The 20430-nt window shown below is 35.7% G+C and overlaps 1 protein-coding gene across 1 annotated transcript in view; it reads right to left on the reverse strand.

Moving 5' to 3' along the window:
* The window catches only part of RAB5A (RAB5A, member RAS oncogene family), a 25765-nt gene that overhangs the window by 3223 nt on the left and 2112 nt on the right, over window positions 1-20430 (reverse strand). The window contains exons 2-4 of the mRNA XM_007936552.2: window positions 4164-4315; window positions 3747-3869; window positions 1602-1695 (exon numbers count right to left, since the gene is read on the reverse strand). Of these exons, the coding sequence (XP_007934743.1) occupies window positions 1602-1695; window positions 3747-3869; window positions 4164-4315 (369 nt within the window). The remainder of the gene's footprint in view (window positions 1-1601; window positions 1696-3746; window positions 3870-4163; window positions 4316-20430) is intronic.

The raw sequence follows: 20430 nt of genomic DNA on the forward strand, positions 1-20430 counted from the left end.
GGTTGGGCAATCCTACTTCCGTAGTGATACTGCCTCGGAAACCCAAGAAGGGGTCGCTATGAGTCGGGGCCGACTCAACGGCACATAACAACAACAACAACAACAGTGAAAATAAGAGTTTTTGTTAGCTTCTAATTCAGCTATTAATTGGTTAATTTCTATGACAATAATAAAGAGTATTTGGGGACAGGAATAAGGGTATCCCAGTTAAGAATAACTGCCCTACAATGAAGGATGCTATAGGATGAGAAGAATGCTGTGCATAAGAAACTGAGGCTGTTTGAGAGCCACTGAAGCAAACTTTGCAGGTAGAATCTACACCCTAAAATCACTGAAGAGAGGTTAGAACCAACACAACAGCTCTATTTTGGTTGTAAGAAAAAATAAATAAATAAATAAAAGGAGGCTTCCTTTACTACTCCAACTTGATTACTTAAAATGAACAACTGGAATAGCAATTATCAGTTAAAAGGACGTTAACACAAAGGAAAGAACAATGTGTAGGAGAAAAAGATCATCTGAGGTAACACAAAGCTGGGCGATGTTTTACTCTCCAGCTTCTTCCCTGTTTCTCAAAGCTTTGAAACCTTTTCCATTACAATGTTTGCATTAAAATAATTTGTCAATCTGTTTACTTGTGCATTATGTATTTTTCTTTATTATGTAATATTATGTGTATTATTATTCTGTATTATCAATATTGTTTTAAGAACTTGAAAAACCCCAAAATATCTCTTGTTCAAGTCAAAGGAGATATGAAAACAATTACTGATCAGTGAGAAAGAAATCTCATTGTACCTACATATTCCATTAAAAAATACTGCTTTGCATTTTTTCTTTTTATATACAAAGTATAACCCAATAGAAAAATTTATTTATTCAAATTACCCTACTAAACTTTTGGAAAACTTACCTATTTGAACTATTAGGTCAAAGCCCAGGCTTTCAACTCACGCAGAAGAAACTTGATGTATTACAGCTGATTAAAAATATCTCTCAAATTTAACAATATTACTAACAAAGAATTTCCAGGTAGAAGGAACCTAGAATAGTATAATCATAAAAGTCCAAGAAAAATTTTTCTTAAAGGAGGTCATCGACCAATGTCCATGAAAGATGAATGGATAAATAAATTGTGGTACATTCATATGATGAAATATTACCATTAATATACAGTTCTGATACATGTTACACCATAGAAGAAGCTTGAAAACAGTATGCTGAGCAAAAAGGTCAGTCACAAAAGAACAAATGGTGTATGACTCCTTGTATGAAATTCTTAGAATAGGCAAATGCAGAGACAAAATTTATTAGTGGTGACTAGGGGCTGAGGGGAGAGGGAAATAGGGTGCTATTGCTTAAGGAATACTGAGTTTCTGTTTAGGGTGATGAAAACCATTTGAAAGTGTATAGTAATGATAATTGCACAACATGGTAAATATAATTAATGTCAATAAATTGCACACTTAAAAAAATGGTTAAAGTGGCAAAGGTTGTGTTACATATATTTTACTACAATAAAAAAAAAAAAAAGGTTGAACCAAGTACATTCCAGGGTAATTTTTTTACCTTCATTTATCATTTGATAAAGTTACTCTTACCTATTGCCATAAATATTTCATTTACATTCATTGATGTTTTAGCTGACGTCTCCATGAACAATAAACTGTTATCATCTGCATAGGACTGTGCTTCCTGTTCAAAAACACAAAATAATGAGATACAGTCATTGGACATACTATACTTGCTTTTATTTTCATCATAGAAAAAAAAAGGCGGCTTCCTTATTAGTACTCTAATTTGATTACCTATAATCCTCAACTGTGTAATACGCAATTACTAGTTAAAATCTGAGCCACTGGGTGGCACAAATGGCTAAGCACTTATGTACTGTATCAAGGCTGGCAGTTTGAACTGTGAGGTGCTTTGGAAGAAAGGTCTGCTGATCTACTTCTGAAAGGTCACACCCTTGAAAACTGCATGGAACACAATTCAACTCTGCACACATGGGGTCGTCATGAGTCAGAATCAACTTGATAGCAACTAGTTAACTGCTGATAACTAGTTAAAAGTTTCTTAAAGGTAAAAAAGCACTATAGAGGTAATTTTCCTACTTGTATGTTATCTTCTTTTTGCCCCATTTTGCTTTAATTTCCTCTTGCATTATCCCACCCTGATCAAATGACAAGTTCCAGAGATCAAGAAAATTACCCTATTCTAAATATAAAACTCTCTTTGGTCTCAATGGTAATTTTTACTTATGCCCAGTATTTGTAATGAAGACAAAGGAATACTTCTCACTGCAATTTAAGTGGTCTATTTACCATTCTATGCAGTGGAGGTAGCTGTCTTAGAAATACTATGTTGCTGTTGTATGCCATGGAGTCCATTCTGACTCATAGGCCCCTAAGAGGGCAGAGAAAAACTATCCCAGAGAGTTTCCAAAGCTGTAAATCTTTATGGAAGCAGACTAACACCTTTCTCCAGTGGACAAGCTGGTGGGTTTGAACTGGTGAACTTTTTGGTTGGCAGCCAAGCACTTAACCATACCACCACCAGGGCTCATCAAAAGGCTAAGAGGTCCTACTTTATAAAAACTCATGTAAACAATTTTTGACGTAACCAACCTACTTGCAGAACATACTGCTATGAACCACCATGTTCATTATTTCACTGATACCAAACCAAAACCAAACCCACTGCCATCGAGATGATTCCGACTCATAGCGACTCCTACTGGGTTTCCGAAGCTGTAAATATTTACAGAAGTAGGTTGCCCAGTCTTGCTTCTGTGGAGTGGCTGGTGGGTTTGAACCACCAACTTTCTGGTTAGCAGTCAGATGCCTTAGGCATTGTGCTACCATAGTACGGTATAATGTAGAAAGTCATACTTGGGTTTAATTTCAAATTCAAATACTAGATGTGTAGGCTTCACTCACCCATACTTGATATGGTTATCACAAGAATTAAATGAAACCACATGTGTAAAGTGCTTGGTTTACTACCTAATGGTGCAAGAAATATTAGGGCCTGTTCTCAAAGTACATATACTCCATCCTCTTGCTACATCATCATCAACAAAGAAAATATTCCATCACTGATACTAACATAATGGCTACACCCAGACTTTGCTAACAGAAAAGCCGACAAGTGAAATCACAGGAGTTTTTAAAAAACTGAGTATAATTATTATTTTTTGGTTTATTTTTAAATGTGGTACCATCTCTATTTTGTAGCAAGGAATATTCTGACTTTGCTATAGTAGACAACATATTAGATACAAATTGGATTTTTTGGTCTTTGTTTTTGAATGCCTTTTGAAGAACCATCACATGACTATAACTGTATGTGTATATGTGGGTGTGTGTGGGTGTTGATAATATTATCGGTAGATTAATAAAAAAATAAGCTAGGGGGGACATTAAAGTATGTGTGTATGGGGAAGAAAGAGGGTAAGGGTCATGGGTCATTCATTTTTAACTATATATTTTTGCACTATTTTCAAACAATTATTTCTTTTTAACTATTTTGATGAACAAAATCTTTGAATCAATTTTTATACCTTATAATAATGAAAACACTTAAAATTCAAGTTTATTAAAAGGAACACTACACACATTACATTTGCTTAAAATAAAAAATCTGTATTTGTATTATTTGTCTGCTTTTTAAATTATAACTGTAATTCAAGTGTAGATGCAGAAGGAAAAATTATAATGAGTATGTGAAAATTAAGTTCAACATACCTGGAAATCTACAGCTCTTTTATTTGCTAGGTCAGCCTTGTTTCCTGATAATGCTATTACAATGTTAGGACTTGCTTGCCTCTGAAGTTCTTTAACCCAGTTTTTCGCTCTTGCAAAGGATTCCTGTTAATACAAAGAAATAGCTATTTGGCATGGGCTCAAACAATGGCTAGGGAGCATCTTGGTTGAGACAAGGTTGAAAGACTGTCCAGTATTGCTGGGTGGAAAGAAATTCTTAGGATTACTGTATTATTTGAGACACTTCCACTTTATTTTTTAAAATCAGCTTTCAAACTAATACAAGGCATGTTTGGGTATAAAAATACAGACTTTTCAAAACTTTTTCTCTAATCTGAATTCTGCATATTAGAAATGGGTACTCAAACTTAACTTCATTGTAGAAAGGCATTTACTTACCTCATTCGTGATATCATATACAACTATGGCTGCTTGTGCTCCTCTGTAGTACATTGGTGCTAGGCTATGGTAACGTTCTTGACCAGCTGTATCCCATATTTCAAACTTTACTGTTGTGTCATCAAGACACACAGTTTGGGTTAGAAAAGCAGCTGAAAGAAGAAAATGTCTGCAATAAGTTTCTATCATTGAACTGGAATACTTGATATACTGCATACCCACAGTTAATAATGGCTTTAAGATCTGTGCTTCAAAGCTGAGAATAAATACAAGAGTTTCATAGTGAGATCATGGATTGAAAAAGTTTTTCTACATGTTAAAAAAGTTTGTTATAATAGTAAATAAGTTTAAACTTGCACTGCTAAATGTTTAACTTTTGACAATTTAAGAACATGTGTACACCCCTATGGCTTCCAGCCAAACAATAGGCATATGAGTTGAACATTTACCTGAGGTAGATACACTCCTTGGAGAGAACAAGCATGGGAGAAAGAAGGGCTGCTTATGCACCGGGGGCAGGAGTGCATAAGAGGGATGGACCCAGGGAAGAGGTAACTATCGGGAGGAAGTAGGAGGGGAGATGTTGCATTGTAGTAAATTGTGGTCAATGTCATGAGACAAAGTGTATGTGAACTGCTGTAGGGAAAGTCTTTTGCTCTGTAAATTTTCACCCAAATCACAATTAAAAAAAAAAAAAAAAAAGAATATGTGTATACTGACTGATACTCTTTGGGCAAAAAAATAAAACCAGCATACCTGTAACTACCATCTACATTGGAAGCAATATGCCCTGTTCCTGGCTTCATTGTACTGGTTTTGACTGGCTAACTCTGTGGAATTTAGTTCTAATCCATTACCACTAAATTAGTATTTTTTGTTGTGATACGATTCTTTCAAAATATTACAACACTTTAGTTTTAAAATTATTATTACATCAGCCTAGACTTAATTTGTTAAATACAGATTCAACATTCATTACTAACTCATTCATTCCTCACTCTAAGGATTTTTGGATTTGTACTTTTTTTCATCTGTAGTTTTCTCATGTTTATTATTATTATTTTTTAACACTAACATCATTTAAAAGGAGCTCTAGTGGCGTAGTGCCTAAGGCATTTGACTGCTAACCAGAAGGCTGGTGGTTCAAACCTACCAGCCACTCCATAGAAGGAAGACTGGGCAATCTACTTCCATAAAGATTACTGCCTCAAAAACTCAAAGAGGGTCACTATGAGTCGGAAATCAACTCGATGGCAGTGAGTTTGGTTTTTATAAACATCATTTAATGATCACATTTTTAAAATTAAAACGCCAAATCTTGCAAAGAATTAATCTATCACTTATTTTTGCAATTTGCTTCATGAGGATAGTTTAAGGTAAAATGCCTATTATAATTTTTTTGGTTATAAGAAAGATACTGCAATGAGTACTTAATGAAAATGAAAAATATATAAACTTTTAAAAGGAAGGTTTTATCAAGTGACTTGAACTTCATCAACAACTAGGTAAGTTTCTAAGTGTAGTTAGCTGCACTAAAGAAGATAACTATGTAAAATGCCTACACATAACCATTTTAAGCAGCACGCTGGCTGACAGCTACCACACTGTGCAGCTTCCCTCCTCCATCAATTCTGGGGGTCAACCTCCTGACACTGCCCTATCAGTCATCATAAACTGGAATGCTCCTCTCTTTCACTGTCAGCTCAAGGTGTGATACTGAAACCCTTCTCCTAAAGTGGCATGGGACTTAAATACCAAATATTCCAAAACCTGTCACATCAGGTTCATTTCTCTAAATTATAGTGGCTTATCTAGTGATATCAGTATTTCACAAAATATTGACTAGTCAGTGACATCAAATGTACTGAATAATCCAAATGTAATTAAATATTACATCTCTTTTATATTAGACATAACATCTATCTTCATGCTAGTTTTTTTTTTCCTTTAACTCCTTTATTTATTGTTTAGTAATTTAGCAATACTTCAACAATAATATCCAAAAAGAATGTAGACACTCCTGAGAATATCTCTGAATTAGTGAATCTGAAGAATGTTTCTGAGGAACAAAAGAGGGGGATGTCTCTCAATATCACAGAACCACAAAATCAGAGAACTCTTGTCTATTTGCTTCATCTGGTGCTGTCTTACTGCCATACACTTTTATACTGAAATGTTATGAATAACACTTATTTAATAATATGCTCTCTTGCTTCCTTCAGGCCTCCCAAAGTCATTGCTTTTTTGGAGCTGTGGTTTTCTGGGGTACTGTTTTAATCATGGTCCTCTTCTTCTCAATCTCAAGGTTTGGAGCATCAAACCTTGTGACAAAAAAAAAAAAAAAAACCTTTTTTTTTTTTTTAAAATTTTCCTTTATTACTGCAAAAATAGACATAACACAATATTTGCCAATTCAGTATTTCTTGGGTGTAGAATTCAGTAATACCAATTACATCAATCATCTTGTGCAGTCTTCACCAATATCTGTAGCCAATTTTTTTCCCTCATGAGTACCAGTAGCAATAATCTGAATTTTGCAAACATAATTATAATAAGAAATGCACATCTATATTTTGAACTAGGTTTTAATTAATCTGTGAATTCTCACAAAGCAAATCATATTTTAAAAATATTCTAATTCAACTTACATTTCTTTTACAATCTAAAATTAACACAGATATTCATTTTCAAAAATCCTGTATTTATGATAAAGTATGAGTTAGATCCGACTCGATGGCAGTGAATTTGGTTTGGTTTATACCCAGAAACAAAGTCCCTTGGGTGGTACAAGTGTTTAATGCTCTTAAGTGGCTAACTGAAAGGTTCATGTCTATCTGGAGGCATTTCAGAAGAAAGGCCTGGCAATCTATATCCAAAAAATCAGCCACTGGTAACTCTACAGAACACAGTTTTGACACACATGGGGTTGACATGAGTCAGACTGACTTGATGACAAATGGTACACCCAGGAAGCACCAATACTTTTTTACTGTCATGAAAGGTTCTCCTGTAGAACCGAAATGTATCTTTAAACACCTAAAATTAAATCTCTAATACAGTACTACTTTTCAATAAAAGGGAAAAGAGGAAAAGAATGCCACATAGAAGTAACGGGTGACAAAATATAAGCCTTTTCTCTAGTTTGATGCAAATGTGCAAAAAAAAAAGTTGGATTAAAATTTACATTCATTTTCTCCCTATTTAGACAAACTACGACCACAAAGTACACTGATATTAAAAACATTCATTTATACTTCCACAAATCAATGCTTGGAGAAAGGAGCCCTGTAGATGGTTTGAATCCACCAGTTGCTCTGCAGGAGGAAGGACACTCTTCTCCCATAAAGATTATAGCCTAGGAAATCCTACGGTGTAGTTATACTCTGTCCTATAGGGAGCTCTGGTAGCATAGTGGCTAAGGCACTTGACTGCTAACCAGAAGGCTGGCGGTTCAAACCCACCAGCCACTCCCCGGAAGGAAGATGGGGCAATCTACTTCCGTAGTGATATTGCCTCGGAAACCCAAGGAGGGGTCGCTATGGGTTGGGTCTGACTCAATGGCACATAACAACAACAACAACAACATAGGGTTGCTATAGGTCAAAATTGACCTGACAGTGGGTATGCTTACAAAAATAACAAAACTGTACACCTTACAAGAAATATAATCTGATTCTCAAACTAGCTAGATATCACAAAAGGCCACCAATCTGTTTGATAAACATATGTATAAAAATATCAAATGAAATACAGGCAGACAGTCTAACAAAGATACTAAAAAGACAATAGCCAATAACCAAAGAGAGACTCCTTCAGAAATATAAACCACTATTATCAACTGGCTACAAAAAAAAATGTGCAGTATTATTTAAGTAAGTTACACTAGGCATCCAATTCATTATCCATCTCTAATAAACACACAGAATTCCTCCTTAAAATTTAACATGTGTCCTATCTTTAAAACCTGAAATCAGCATTACATTTAACAGCAAAATTCGCAGGCATTCCTGCTAAACCTAGAAACAAACACAAGAATATCCACTATCACTTTGCTTAATACTTTTTCAGATATCCTTATAATAATAATAAAGTAATAAATTACTGGCAAGAGACAAAAGCTGGAAGAGGCAAGACTGTGATGAAAATCCAAAATCATTAGCTAAAATAAAACAGATAATAATTAGTTATTTGAGAAGGCTGGACGAGACCAAAGTCAACAAACAGCCTTACTGAACACTGGCAAAAACCAGGTGAAAATATGCTGGGAGAGGAACTGACCTCAATTAGGTTAACAAAGAACATTATTATAAGTTCATTCCTGAATGCAACCCCTCTTAGAAACCCCCTGTATCAGACCCTACCTAGTTAGTAGCTCCTACCTCTGTGCTCCCAGAATTCCCTATGTAGTATGTAACAGAACATATTTTACACATTTTATAACCACTGGTCAACACTGAAGTAGTTCTGGTGGCACAGTGATTAAAACATTTGGCTGTTAACTACAAGGTTGGCAGTTTGAATTCACCAGCTGCTTCACAGAAGATGAGGCAATCTGCTTCCTCAAAGATTACAGCCTGGAAGCCCCTATGAGGCAATTCTCTGTCCTACAGGATCGCTATAAGCAGGAATCCACTTGTTGACAGTGGGTGGACCAATATATCTTTTTCTTCTTCTAGACTACAAGTTCCTTGAAACATGATCTAATATAAATCTCAATTTATATAGTAGTTCAAAAACATTTGCTGAAACAATGTTTATGAAATATATGTTGAACAATTTTTGGGCTATTTTAGGTAACATAAGGATAGAGAGTTTCCACATGGGAAAAATAAATTTCAAAAGTCCTCTAATTCAAGTTATTATATAACTAACAAAATCTCAAACAAATCACCATCAAGATCTTTTTACCTTAACTTGATAGCACTGTTCCATTACTCATGCTAAAGGATAAAGAGCAAAATTTAAGGTAGGAAAAACAGACCAATATTACCCAGGCAAAATGATCCTTAAAATATATTAATTCATTAAAACAATTAAAAGTGTAGCAGTGCCACAAGGACACAAATATTACTGGAATAGAAAAACTCTGTATTATAATCAACTCTTAATATATATGATATATCCTAAGATTTTTGTGACTCCCCAAAGATCTCAAGTGTTTAAATACCACTACAGTATTTCATTTCCCCTATAAAATTCAGTGACATGTAACTGATATTGAAGTTGAGATCTTAAAATCCTTTCTTCTAAAAATAAGGTACCTATAATTTATAAAATTATTAAAATAAATTCTGCCACTCAAAATACAAACTACATCAATACTATAGCAACATTAACCAACCACAAACTTACCTGAATCTGCAAAACCACTTTAATTTATCCAAAACATCTATTTTCTGGCTAAGAACCAACACTTTCTTAGACCTCTTCATTTTCTCTTCACTTCCATCACCAGCACTAGCAGTTGGTTTTCTTTTCGGGCCCATATTTCACAAAGAAACAGCTTTTATTACTTGGAGAGTTACTGCATACGCAATGACAAGTAGAGAAAAACAAAGCTGTGTTGAGATGCAGGTGCTAGCCTGTCTTATAGGCTCTCTCTGGGCTAAATGGTCAGCTCCAATTTGCCAGCCTGGGAGCAAGCAGCATTCCAGCCTCAACAAAACTAGGAATTATTGTAGCATAGATCTTGGGCTCAACTGAGAATAGCTGAAACTGTAAATACTAAACCTGCAAATACCAAGGGCCTATAATGTATGAGACATCTTAATAAATAATAATCAAGGAGGAGACACTGCAATAGACTGGCCAAGGGAAAAAATACCCAAATCAATATTAAATCCTGGTTAACACTCAGAGAAAAAGTTTTAACCCCATACAACTAAAGTAATTCTACACAGATTAAAGAGGAAGGGGGAGAAAACAGAAAAAAAGGAACTAACACCATCCCAATCCTCAACTTATTCATCAAATTTGGTAGGAAAGAATTATTTTCTTAAAATGGACCAAAAAAAAAAAAAAAAAAATCCTACCTAAGATTATAGGATCTGATTACATAAAAACTTGAGACTGCTGGTTTGCAAAACATGTATCATACACCCAAAACATGAGAGCAAACATATTGAGGAAAATTTCTAAAGTGGGTAACAAAGGACTAATGTCTTTAATATATACAGAAAGTGTACATAAATCTTAAGAAAATTCTAATGAAAAACCTCAAAGATGAATGTCTAAAGACAGTTTACGAAAGGAACATAACAGAAAAAAAGTCATCAATCTCACACGTAATCAGCAAAATCTTCCTCATATCAAAAAAAAAAAACAAAGGCAGAAGGGAATGGAAAAACTCATATACTGCTGGTGGTACTGTACAACTCTTTTGGAAAGCAATTTGGCAATATGTAGCAAAATCATGAAAATGCTAATACTTGGTAATCTAATGTTGTTGTTGTTATGTGCCGTTGAGTCGGACCGACTCATAGCGACCCCTACGTGGGTTTCCGAGGCAGTATCACTACGGAAGGAGATTGCCCCATCTTCCTTCTGAGGAGTGGCTGGTGGGTTTGAACTGCCAGTCTTCTGGTTAGCAGTCAAGTGCCTTAGGCACTACGCTTTGTTAATCTAATAAACTCATGGAATTCCCAAAAGATGGCATGAGAGAGGAAAGCACGGTGAACAAACCTTTATGCTCAAAATAATTTTTATAGTATTTAACAATTAGAAGCAATCTAAATGTACAAATGAAGCAGCATGGGTGGCTTGATAAATATTAAGTAGCAATTAAATTAAAATGGTTATAAAATTATCTATTTAATTAAATAAATAAAATTCCTAACAGGAATAGGGTCTATTTATGTAGAAACCTATCAGTACAAAATAAGTATAGAAAAGAAACTCACTGTTAGATTAAGTGTACCCACAGCAGGATCACTGACTGAGCAAGAAAACTTTCAGAAGCTGTGAATTTGTGCCTTGTTAAAATATAAAGGATATAGTTCTTAGAGAGGGAAAAGGACTTGTGATCATAAAATACAAGTTAGAGATTGTCTAAAAGAGATGAATAGGAGAAATAAAGGTTTCTATATCCAAGGAAGTCAATGAAAAGATGGCCATGGTCTCCAAAGTAAATCTATCTTAAAAGATAATCTACAAATACTGATTATATAGGACTCATTCTTAAAAATCAACAAGCAACATCTAAAAGTAATTGCTGCCAAATGAATCATCATCTTGGAAAAGATTTATATAGAGAAGACAAGACAAAAGAGGTAAAGTGAGAATCAGTATTTCTCCCACACTGTCTAGGAGAAAGAACATTATTTTAAAAAGACTAATTGATGTATTTTTTCCAAAAAAATTATCCAAAACTATGAACGTTTGTGACTATCACAGCTTGACAGCTACCCTTAAAGGACAACCAGCTCTCCTAAGGGAATCCACTAACCAAGATGTAACTATGTCACCAAGAAGATATCCACTATTAGTTGATTAACTAAAACAGCAAACAAAAATATTAACATTGAATGTCCAACAATAAGGAAATAGTTTAAAAAAAAATTGACAAGGTTACTAAAATATTAATACAATTCAGAAATATCTAGAAAAGTTACTATAATAAATGACATGGAACACATAGTATAACATAAATACCGTAAATGTATAAATCAATCAATGTAAAAACATCATGGGGTTATAAATAGTTCATAGAAAAAGGAAACAATGCGCTCTAGAAATAGGAAAAGATGCTTGACCTTGCTCCTAAAAGAAAAATGCAAATTAAAAATGCAGAGATCAGTGTGCAGTTTGAACTATAAGATTGGCAAACTATGATAGTACTCTGTGTTGATGAAAATGGGTAATAAGCACTCGGCATTGCTGGCTGAAGGACAATTCAGAAGAATTTATCAGAATTACAAATGTATGTAACTTTTGACACAGAAACCAACTTCTAGGAATTTATACTGTAGATACAGTTGGAATATGAAGAGATGACTTTGCACTGAGTTACTCACTGCAGCACTGAAATAATAAAAAATATGAAACAACAGGCCCCTACTAGTAAGAGGACTTATTACATAAATAAGATCCTTGCCATGGAATACTGGTATCAGCAAGAAAAATGAGGAAGAGCTTCATAACTATATGGATAGATCTTACAGCAGATTGTATTTTCAAAGATAGGCTGCAACAAGATTTGCCATAGCACATTCTTCTTCCAACGTGACACTGATACTACTCCTATTGGAAGGTAAAGTCTCTGAATCAGTGCACACCTATAACTAGAACAGAATTGATGCTATGTGACTTCTGGGGCTAGGTCATAAAAAGCCATCCAGCTTCCCATTTGGTATTAGTGGAACCTTCACACTTGAAGCCAGTCCCTGTGCTGTGAAGAAACCAAGATCATATAGCAAGGCCTCAATACAGGTGTTCTGGCTGACAAACCCGGCTAAGGTCTCAACCAGTAGCCAACCGCCAGATAGATTGAGACGATTCTAAGCCCAGCACTGACAGCAACTACACAAGATCCAGAGTGACTGCCACCTAGCTAACATGCCCACTCAACCCCCAGAACCATGAGAGAGAATAAAATGGTGTTAAGTCACTAAGTTTTGGAATTTGTCTCTTAGCAATAGATAATTCAAACAGTATTAAACTAAAAATGTATCAGGTATAGTGCAGTAGATCTGGTATCTCAACCTGTGTATGAAGACGAAAAGACTATATAGATTTGAGTGTAACAGTAACTTTACTTTACAAGGATGTACAATAAAGTGGTAACATTGCCTCTGGGGAGAACAACCAAGTGGCTAGGAAAAGATGAGAGACTTCTCATTGTAAATCTTTATATCTTTTTGAATTTTGACTCACAGATTAAAATTAAATGATTATAAACTGTCATACATACGGATGGCATAAAAATTAAAACAGTGGTAAAAGGCTATAGTTATTTTAAAAACTATACAATTCAAATTTTTATCTAATATTCTGCTTTTATTTTTTTTCAAGATACTTTTATATTATTTTCCCTGATAAGTGATATATAAAATAAGAAGTTCATATTCACCACGGATTCAGTGGGTGATACAAATGGTTAATGTGTTTGGCTAACCAAAAGGTAGGGCAGTTCGAATCTACCCAAAGGTGCCTCGAAAGACAAGGTAGCAACACTTAATGAAAATCACCCACTGAAATCCCAATAGAGCACAGTTCTGATACACAAGCGGTTGCCATGAATCTGAATCAACTCAACAGCAATTGGTTTTATTGTATGTCAAATACTACACCTTTTGACAGATGCTTATGTCATGTGTACCCTAGCATTCTTTAACCCAAATTTCTAATCTGGTAAGTTTCTTTAGCAGACAATTTTGGGAAAAAGTAAAACATTAAATACTTGTAATTTTCAATTCCATAACACAGGTGCCACTGAAGACAGATGTCTTAAACCCCAGTTGTCATTTAATTGTAACATCTCAAGCATGTTACTTAAGCTTTCTTGTCTTGGTTTCTTCAACTACAAAATTAATATTTTCACATATCGCCATTATAAGGTCCAAACGAGATTTGTGGAAATACTATGAATGCATCATATAACCATTTGAGGGCAATGGTGGTTCAGCAGGAGAATTCTTGCCTTTCATGCAGGGGACCTGGCTTCAATTCCCAGCCAATACAACTCAAATGTAGCCATCACCCACCTGACTTGTGTGCTTTTATGGGAGCTCTGGCAGCGTAGTATCTAAGGCACTTGACTGCTAACCAGAAGGCTGGCAGTTCAAACCCACCAGTCACTCCTCAGAAGGCTGAGCAATCTACTCCCGTAGTGATACTGCCTTGGAAACCCAAGGAGGGGTTGCTATGAGTCAGGTCCTACTTGACGGCACATAACAACAACAACAACAACATGATGCTGACCTGAACAGGTTCCAGTGGTGTTACCAGACTAAATGAGACTAGCAAGAAAAGCCTGGTCATCTACAGCTAAAAAATCAGCCAATGAACTCTATGGATCACAATAGTCTGATCCTATTGTATTTGTATGGGATTGCCATGAGTTGGGAACACCCAATAGCAAATCTAATAATTACCTTGTATTTCCTAGAGTCTCATTTGTCTAAAATTTAAGATGACAAGTTAGAATTCTCAATGCTCAAATCTTAAAATATTAAAGTAATTTACATGTAAAGACATTCTCACGTTATACCTTAAATAGTCAATGGCAACTAAATGGAATACCTTCTGGCTCCTAGTTCTATGCAAAAGCGAAGAACTATGCCAAGCTATTCTTTTGTAAGGAAATGGGGGTGGTGACTTTGTAGGGAAGACAGAAAGGGTATTAGAGTATTTCACACCCTGCAAATGAAATCTTAAAAAAAAAAAAGTGCTTTTGAGGCTAATTTTACAGAAGCTTATGAGGAAAAAAGCTTTTATTCACAACGATAGGCTGTCAATGTTAATAGGTTTGGGATTTAGCAAAGCTATTTCATATTTACCCTTGGGACTAGAATGTCGTGATTATTATTATTTTGCCTGAGAAAACCTGAAGCAGTCCCTGGGTGGCACAAAAGGTTCAATGCATGACTACAAGCCCAAAGATTATCCATTTGAACCCATTCAATGGAGCTTTGGAAGACAACCACATCTGTTTCTGAAAAGTACCCTGAAAACCCCATGGAGCAGTTCTATTCTGCACATATGGGGTCACCATAAGTTGGAATCAATTTGGTGGCAGCTAACAGTAACGGTCACAAATCATCAGACTACCCCGTTCTTTTTTAGACTCCAATGAGCATTTGCTGGCATCTTCTACTGTGGAAATGGAGAGGCTGAAAGATCATGTGGGCTTCTCACCACCCCAACTCTATTACCTTGAAAAAGGCTGAACACGATTCAACAACATTTGCTTCAAATATTCTGCTTTAACACATTAGTAAGGCATTAAGGATTATTTCTCATTTTCAAAGCTTTAAAAAACAATTTCAGTTATACTTACTCTCATCTTGAGGAACTTAGCAATTTATTATTTTATTTCTACTCAACATATGTGTACTATGCCCACCCATCTGAAAGGATATATATGTACTGTTTTTTTTTTTTTTTTGGCTAACGGCAGTACGTAAAAAAAAAATCTGCATAGCATGCTTATAAAAATATTTCATGGGATATTTTCATAAATTTGCAGATTCCTTCAGAATGTCACTGATAATGTACTTATTTTTTATGTATATCCTCTTGTGAGGACATTAAATGAAGACAGGAAGATCAGCCAGAGACTAAGGCTTACTTTAAAAAGTGGTATGCAATAGCACTTTTATATACCTGTAATAAATTCAGTATCAGATAAAACTGTAATGTTTATCATCTCCTACATTAATCCATAGGAGCTCTGGTAGCGTAGTGCCTTAGGTACTTGACTGCTAAGCAGAAGGCTGGCGGTTCAAACCCACCAGCCACTCGTCAGAAGGAAGATGAGGCAATCTACTTCCATAGTGATATCGCCTGGGAAACCCAAGGAGAGGTCGCTATGAGTTGGGTCCGACTCGACGGCACACACCACCACCATCAACGTTAAACCATAAAGATGTATTTCGTTTCTACTACATAGTACATTGTATGGAACTCGGTAAATTTGCAGAATAAATGAATTTTTCACAAGCTTGACAAATTGTTTCCCAGTATGAAACAGAATAAAAACAGCAAGTTACTAACTCAATAGAGGCAAACACAAAACATACTGTCATCGAGTTACTAACTCAATAGAAGCAGACACAAAACACACTGCCATCAAGTCAGATCTGACTCATAACGAACCCTCCTTGGGTTTCAGAGGCGGTTGACTATGGAAGTAGATTGCCCAACCTTCCTTCTGACGAGTGGCTGTTGGGTTTGAACCGCCAGCCTTCTGGTTAGCAGTGTAATGCCTTAGGCACTAGGCCACCAGAACGCCTTCAATGGAGGCAGTTCATTAAAATATAATATATATTTCAAAAACCCTTTGCCTCATGAATGAAAAATCTTATGCTGATGGTTTCTTCTCTGGGTCTTCTTTCTTTTTAATTTTAAACAATAAGCAGATATAAAAAGTTAAGGGCACATACAATAAATGTAGAGATTACAATTATATAAACAAGTCTTTATGAAAGTTAATAAAGTCTACAGCTTATTACAAACCTTTCTACAAAGGAAAAGCAAGGTGTTACACAGATACAAATTTTCCGGTGGGCATTTATTTCCATTTATGGTGTAGCCATTTTTAACATCTGCATATATGTACTATTTAACTGTGTAATTGTTTCTCCCTTCTAGAAAACGTCTAGAAATAACTTAGTTGATATTGGTGGCATGAATTTAATGTAATATACATGACTATGTATCCCTTCTCTGCAAAAACCAATACATCAATACATTGCAGGTGGGAGGGGTGGTTGAGAATCTGCCAGAGTTTTAAGAAACTTCTTTGTAAACCCTTATGCGACTTAAATCAATTTGCAAAACTTCATATTTAGCAAGTCTGACATATTAAATACTTGCTTATAAAGCTTTTCTATCCTACTTGTTATTCTAATTTTTAGTAAGAACTTCTTCCAAGGGAAAGAAAACCAGGGCCTAAAACTGTTCACATTTTCCAAATTCTAAATCCAAAATCAAACGCTATTCATTAGCTTTAATAACCAGTATTCTAAAACAATGCCATGTTATGACAATATACCAAAATTATGAAGTGATGAAAATGACTCAGCAAAAAGTAATGGTGTAGTTGCAAGGGATATCAAGCTCAATTGGTATAATATACTACACAAAAACATTGTTACCATATCCCACTCTGGTAAGTAGTAGTTAACTGGGATCTTAAAACCTTGCAAGTGGTCATCTAGATACAATAATGGGTCTCTCCTCATTAGCATAGTAGCATAGTGGCTAAAGCACTTGACTGCTAACCAGAAGGCTGGTGGTTCAAACCCACCAGCCACTCCTCGGAAGGAAGGTTGGGCAATCCTACTTCCGTAATGATACTGCCTCGGAAAACCAAGGAGGGGTCGCTATGAGTCGGGGCCAACTCGACGGCACATAATAACAACCACCACCACCTCATCCAGAGCAAATAAGAATGAAGAAAACCAAAGATTCATGGAAACAATTAGTCCAAGGGCCTAGTACACCATGCAATCCTCAGCCTATATGACTATAAGACCAGAAGAACTAGATTGTGACCAGCTACCACTGTCAACCACTCGGAGGGGGATCTATGTAGGAGATCCTGGACAGAGTGGGAGAACAATGTGGAACAAAACTCAAAAATCATTTAGGGGAAAAAAAAAAGGGGATCAGGTTTGCTCCTCTGATAGAGCCTGCTGAAATCCCTATGGCCCATGCTGCCCTTCAAGTCTGGAATTGAACCCACTTCTGGGGCTTCCAGCCAAACAAGACAGGCATATAAGCTGAACATCTACATTAGCTGGATACACTCCTCAGAGAGATCAATCACGGGAGAAAAGAAGGGCTGTGTATGCACAGGGAGACAGCTCAGGGGACAGGAGTGCATAGGAGGGAAGGACAGAGGAAGGTAACTATGGGAAGGAAGTAGGAGGGAAGCTGTTGCATTGTGGGAAATTGCAGTCCATGTCACGAGACAAAGTATCTCTGAGCTGCTGTATGGAAAGTGAATTTGCTCTGTAAACTTCCACCCAAATCACAATTAGGGGGGGAAAAAAAAGTAATGGTGGTGATAATAGTGGTAATAGCTAACATTTTAATGTTTAATAAGCAACTTACTTTGTCCCAGGTATCAAGCTAAGATTCTTACAAGTTAGGTACTACCATTTTCATTTCATATATGAAGAAAATAAAGCTGCATGTGACTTGTCTAAGATCATGCAGCTGGTATGTGCTAGGGTAAGATCAAAAAACAAGCTGGATCTAGAGTCTCCTCTCTTAACTACCGTTCTTTATTCTTGAGGAACACCTGGTCACAAATTAATAAGGCAAAATAATGTGCTGATAATAATGTAATTTTGACATTAACAAGTTTGTCCATTACATGTTGTTTTTGAATCTGAAAAGAAAAACAAGCCTGGAAAGCCCCTTAGAGGAAACTGCGTGGGTTTTGTATGTGAAAGTAGAATGAATGAACTTTGTTCTTCCAAGAAAAAATAGGCAACTCTGGGAAGTCAGTCCCTGTGTGGTTCAAACGGTTTAAGGCACTTGGCTGCTGAGAGGCTGGAGGTTAAGAGTCCATCTAGAGGTACCTTGGAAGAAAGGCTTGGTGATCTGCTGAAAAATCAGCCTTGAAAATCCTACGGAGCCGTGGAAAATGGTAAGACAATTCTGCAAGATACTTTAAGTACTCCACTCAGGGTTAATACTTACTGGTAACAGCTTAAGAAGGTGCTTAATTTCCCTAACTCTGTGTACCAGAGTTAGTAACATTGCTATACAGATAGACTGCAAACTATGGATACTTTAATTTCCTTAATAGAGAAAATGCAGAGAACATCCTTGATGGGACAGATCATAGGGATGCACTCTCTTAAAAGGGGCCTGTTGCTGTTGTTGTTATGTGCGTCGAATCGGACCCGACTCATCGCGACCCCTCCTTGGGTTTCCAAGGCAGTATAAATATAATATTATTTTAATAATAATAAATATTATGTAAATGACTTTTAAAAATACTGTCTTTGGTAAGATGAGCTCACTAGCAATCTATGAAGTACTAAAAGTGTTATATGTAAGATGCCCACCCCACCTTCTGATGAGCATTTAGCTGAGGAGCCTAGAGGTAAGGTACCAAGTGAAGAAGAAAGGCAACTAAGCCTAATGCTCCTTGCTAACCTCTGGGCCAGCTGTAGATGAACAGCAACTTTCCAAACTGCTAAACTATCTGTCTAATCTCATCAAGATTGGCACAGGGTCAAGGGGCAGGGGTGTGGGGTATGTTGAGACAACATAGATTGTTAAATCAATCGTGTTTAGGAAAAACCATACAAATCACAGAAAAGTTCTTTGACATTCTTAACGAATGCAGTAAGTTTCTAGAATTCACAAATTCTCAAGAGTGCACAGCATATCATTTCTACCTTAGAACATAATAAAACAGAGATGAATGTTTTAAGTGAATTCTTCAGAACCTTAATTAATGTTACTAGATCTAGGAAGTCAAGTGAAAAATAAAAAACAGTTGTAATACAAATTAACTGGCCAGGTTCATTTGTTAGATAATTTCTACCACACGTCAACCAAAACAAAAATACTTATTACCATGTTTTTACACAAATAATGTATGCATTATGTTTCTGCAAACTGTGCAACCTCCTTGCACATTATTTTTCTATGCATTATGTGTATTATACGTATATAAGTGTGTTATTTACACAGGTACATTATTTGTAAAAAATAGTTATTTCAAAGTCACAGACCTTTGTAGTTAAATATTAAATAACTCAAATCTTGAAATCTTTAAATGCTTAGAATCTAAATAGTTTATTCCCTCAAAGACACTGTTAAAAAAGAGATAAAAGAACAGTACCTACAAGTATAATCCGTGACATTTTTATAACTCTTGAAGAAATTAGTATGGTCAGCACAGTGAAAAAGTGCCCAATAACCATCAAACAGAGATTTAGGTGTAAGCTACTTTTAAAGTTGTTTTTAAACACACAGACTTGATTTGCACAAGTAGAAAATATTAAGGAAGCTTTATACATAGGGGAAAAAAAACTTTATGGAAAATTTATTAATGAAAAACAGACAACCTACTTGGTGTTAAGAGGAACGGATATTATATACCTATAAACACACAGAATTAAAAGATATGCATATGCATGGTGTACTAGAAAGAGTCAATCTTTAAAAAATAAGTATCCACCTTGAGATGTCATTAGGAAAAAATAAACTTATATGCTGGATTTATCCCCCTGCCAAAAACAAAAATTCCTGTCTAAGGCACCTGGCAAAGCTTCCCAGAAATTCAGTTCTATATCACAGAGCTTTTATTGTTTTAGTAAGTACTGCGAAAGAGGGGAGAGTAGCATATCACAAGTCCCAAATTTATCTGGCCCAAGTATTTGATCCAGAATGCATATAAACTTTTGGAAATACTGCCAATGATAATTAGTTGCCAAGGAGTTCTAAAAATTTTCACTTTCTACGCTCTGGTAGCATAGTGGCTAAGGCACTTTACTGCTAACCAGAAGGCTGGCGGTTCAAACCCACCAGCCACTCCTCGGAAGGAAGGTTGGGCAATCCTACTTCCGTAGTGATACTGCCT

The sequence above is a fragment of the Orycteropus afer genome, unplaced genomic scaffold (assembly GCF_000298275.1).
Source record: "Orycteropus afer afer isolate SDZICR_OR568_19922 unplaced genomic scaffold, OryAfe1.0 scaffold00003, whole genome shotgun sequence".
NCBI classification, from domain to species: Eukaryota; Metazoa; Chordata; class Mammalia; order Tubulidentata; family Orycteropodidae; genus Orycteropus; species Orycteropus afer.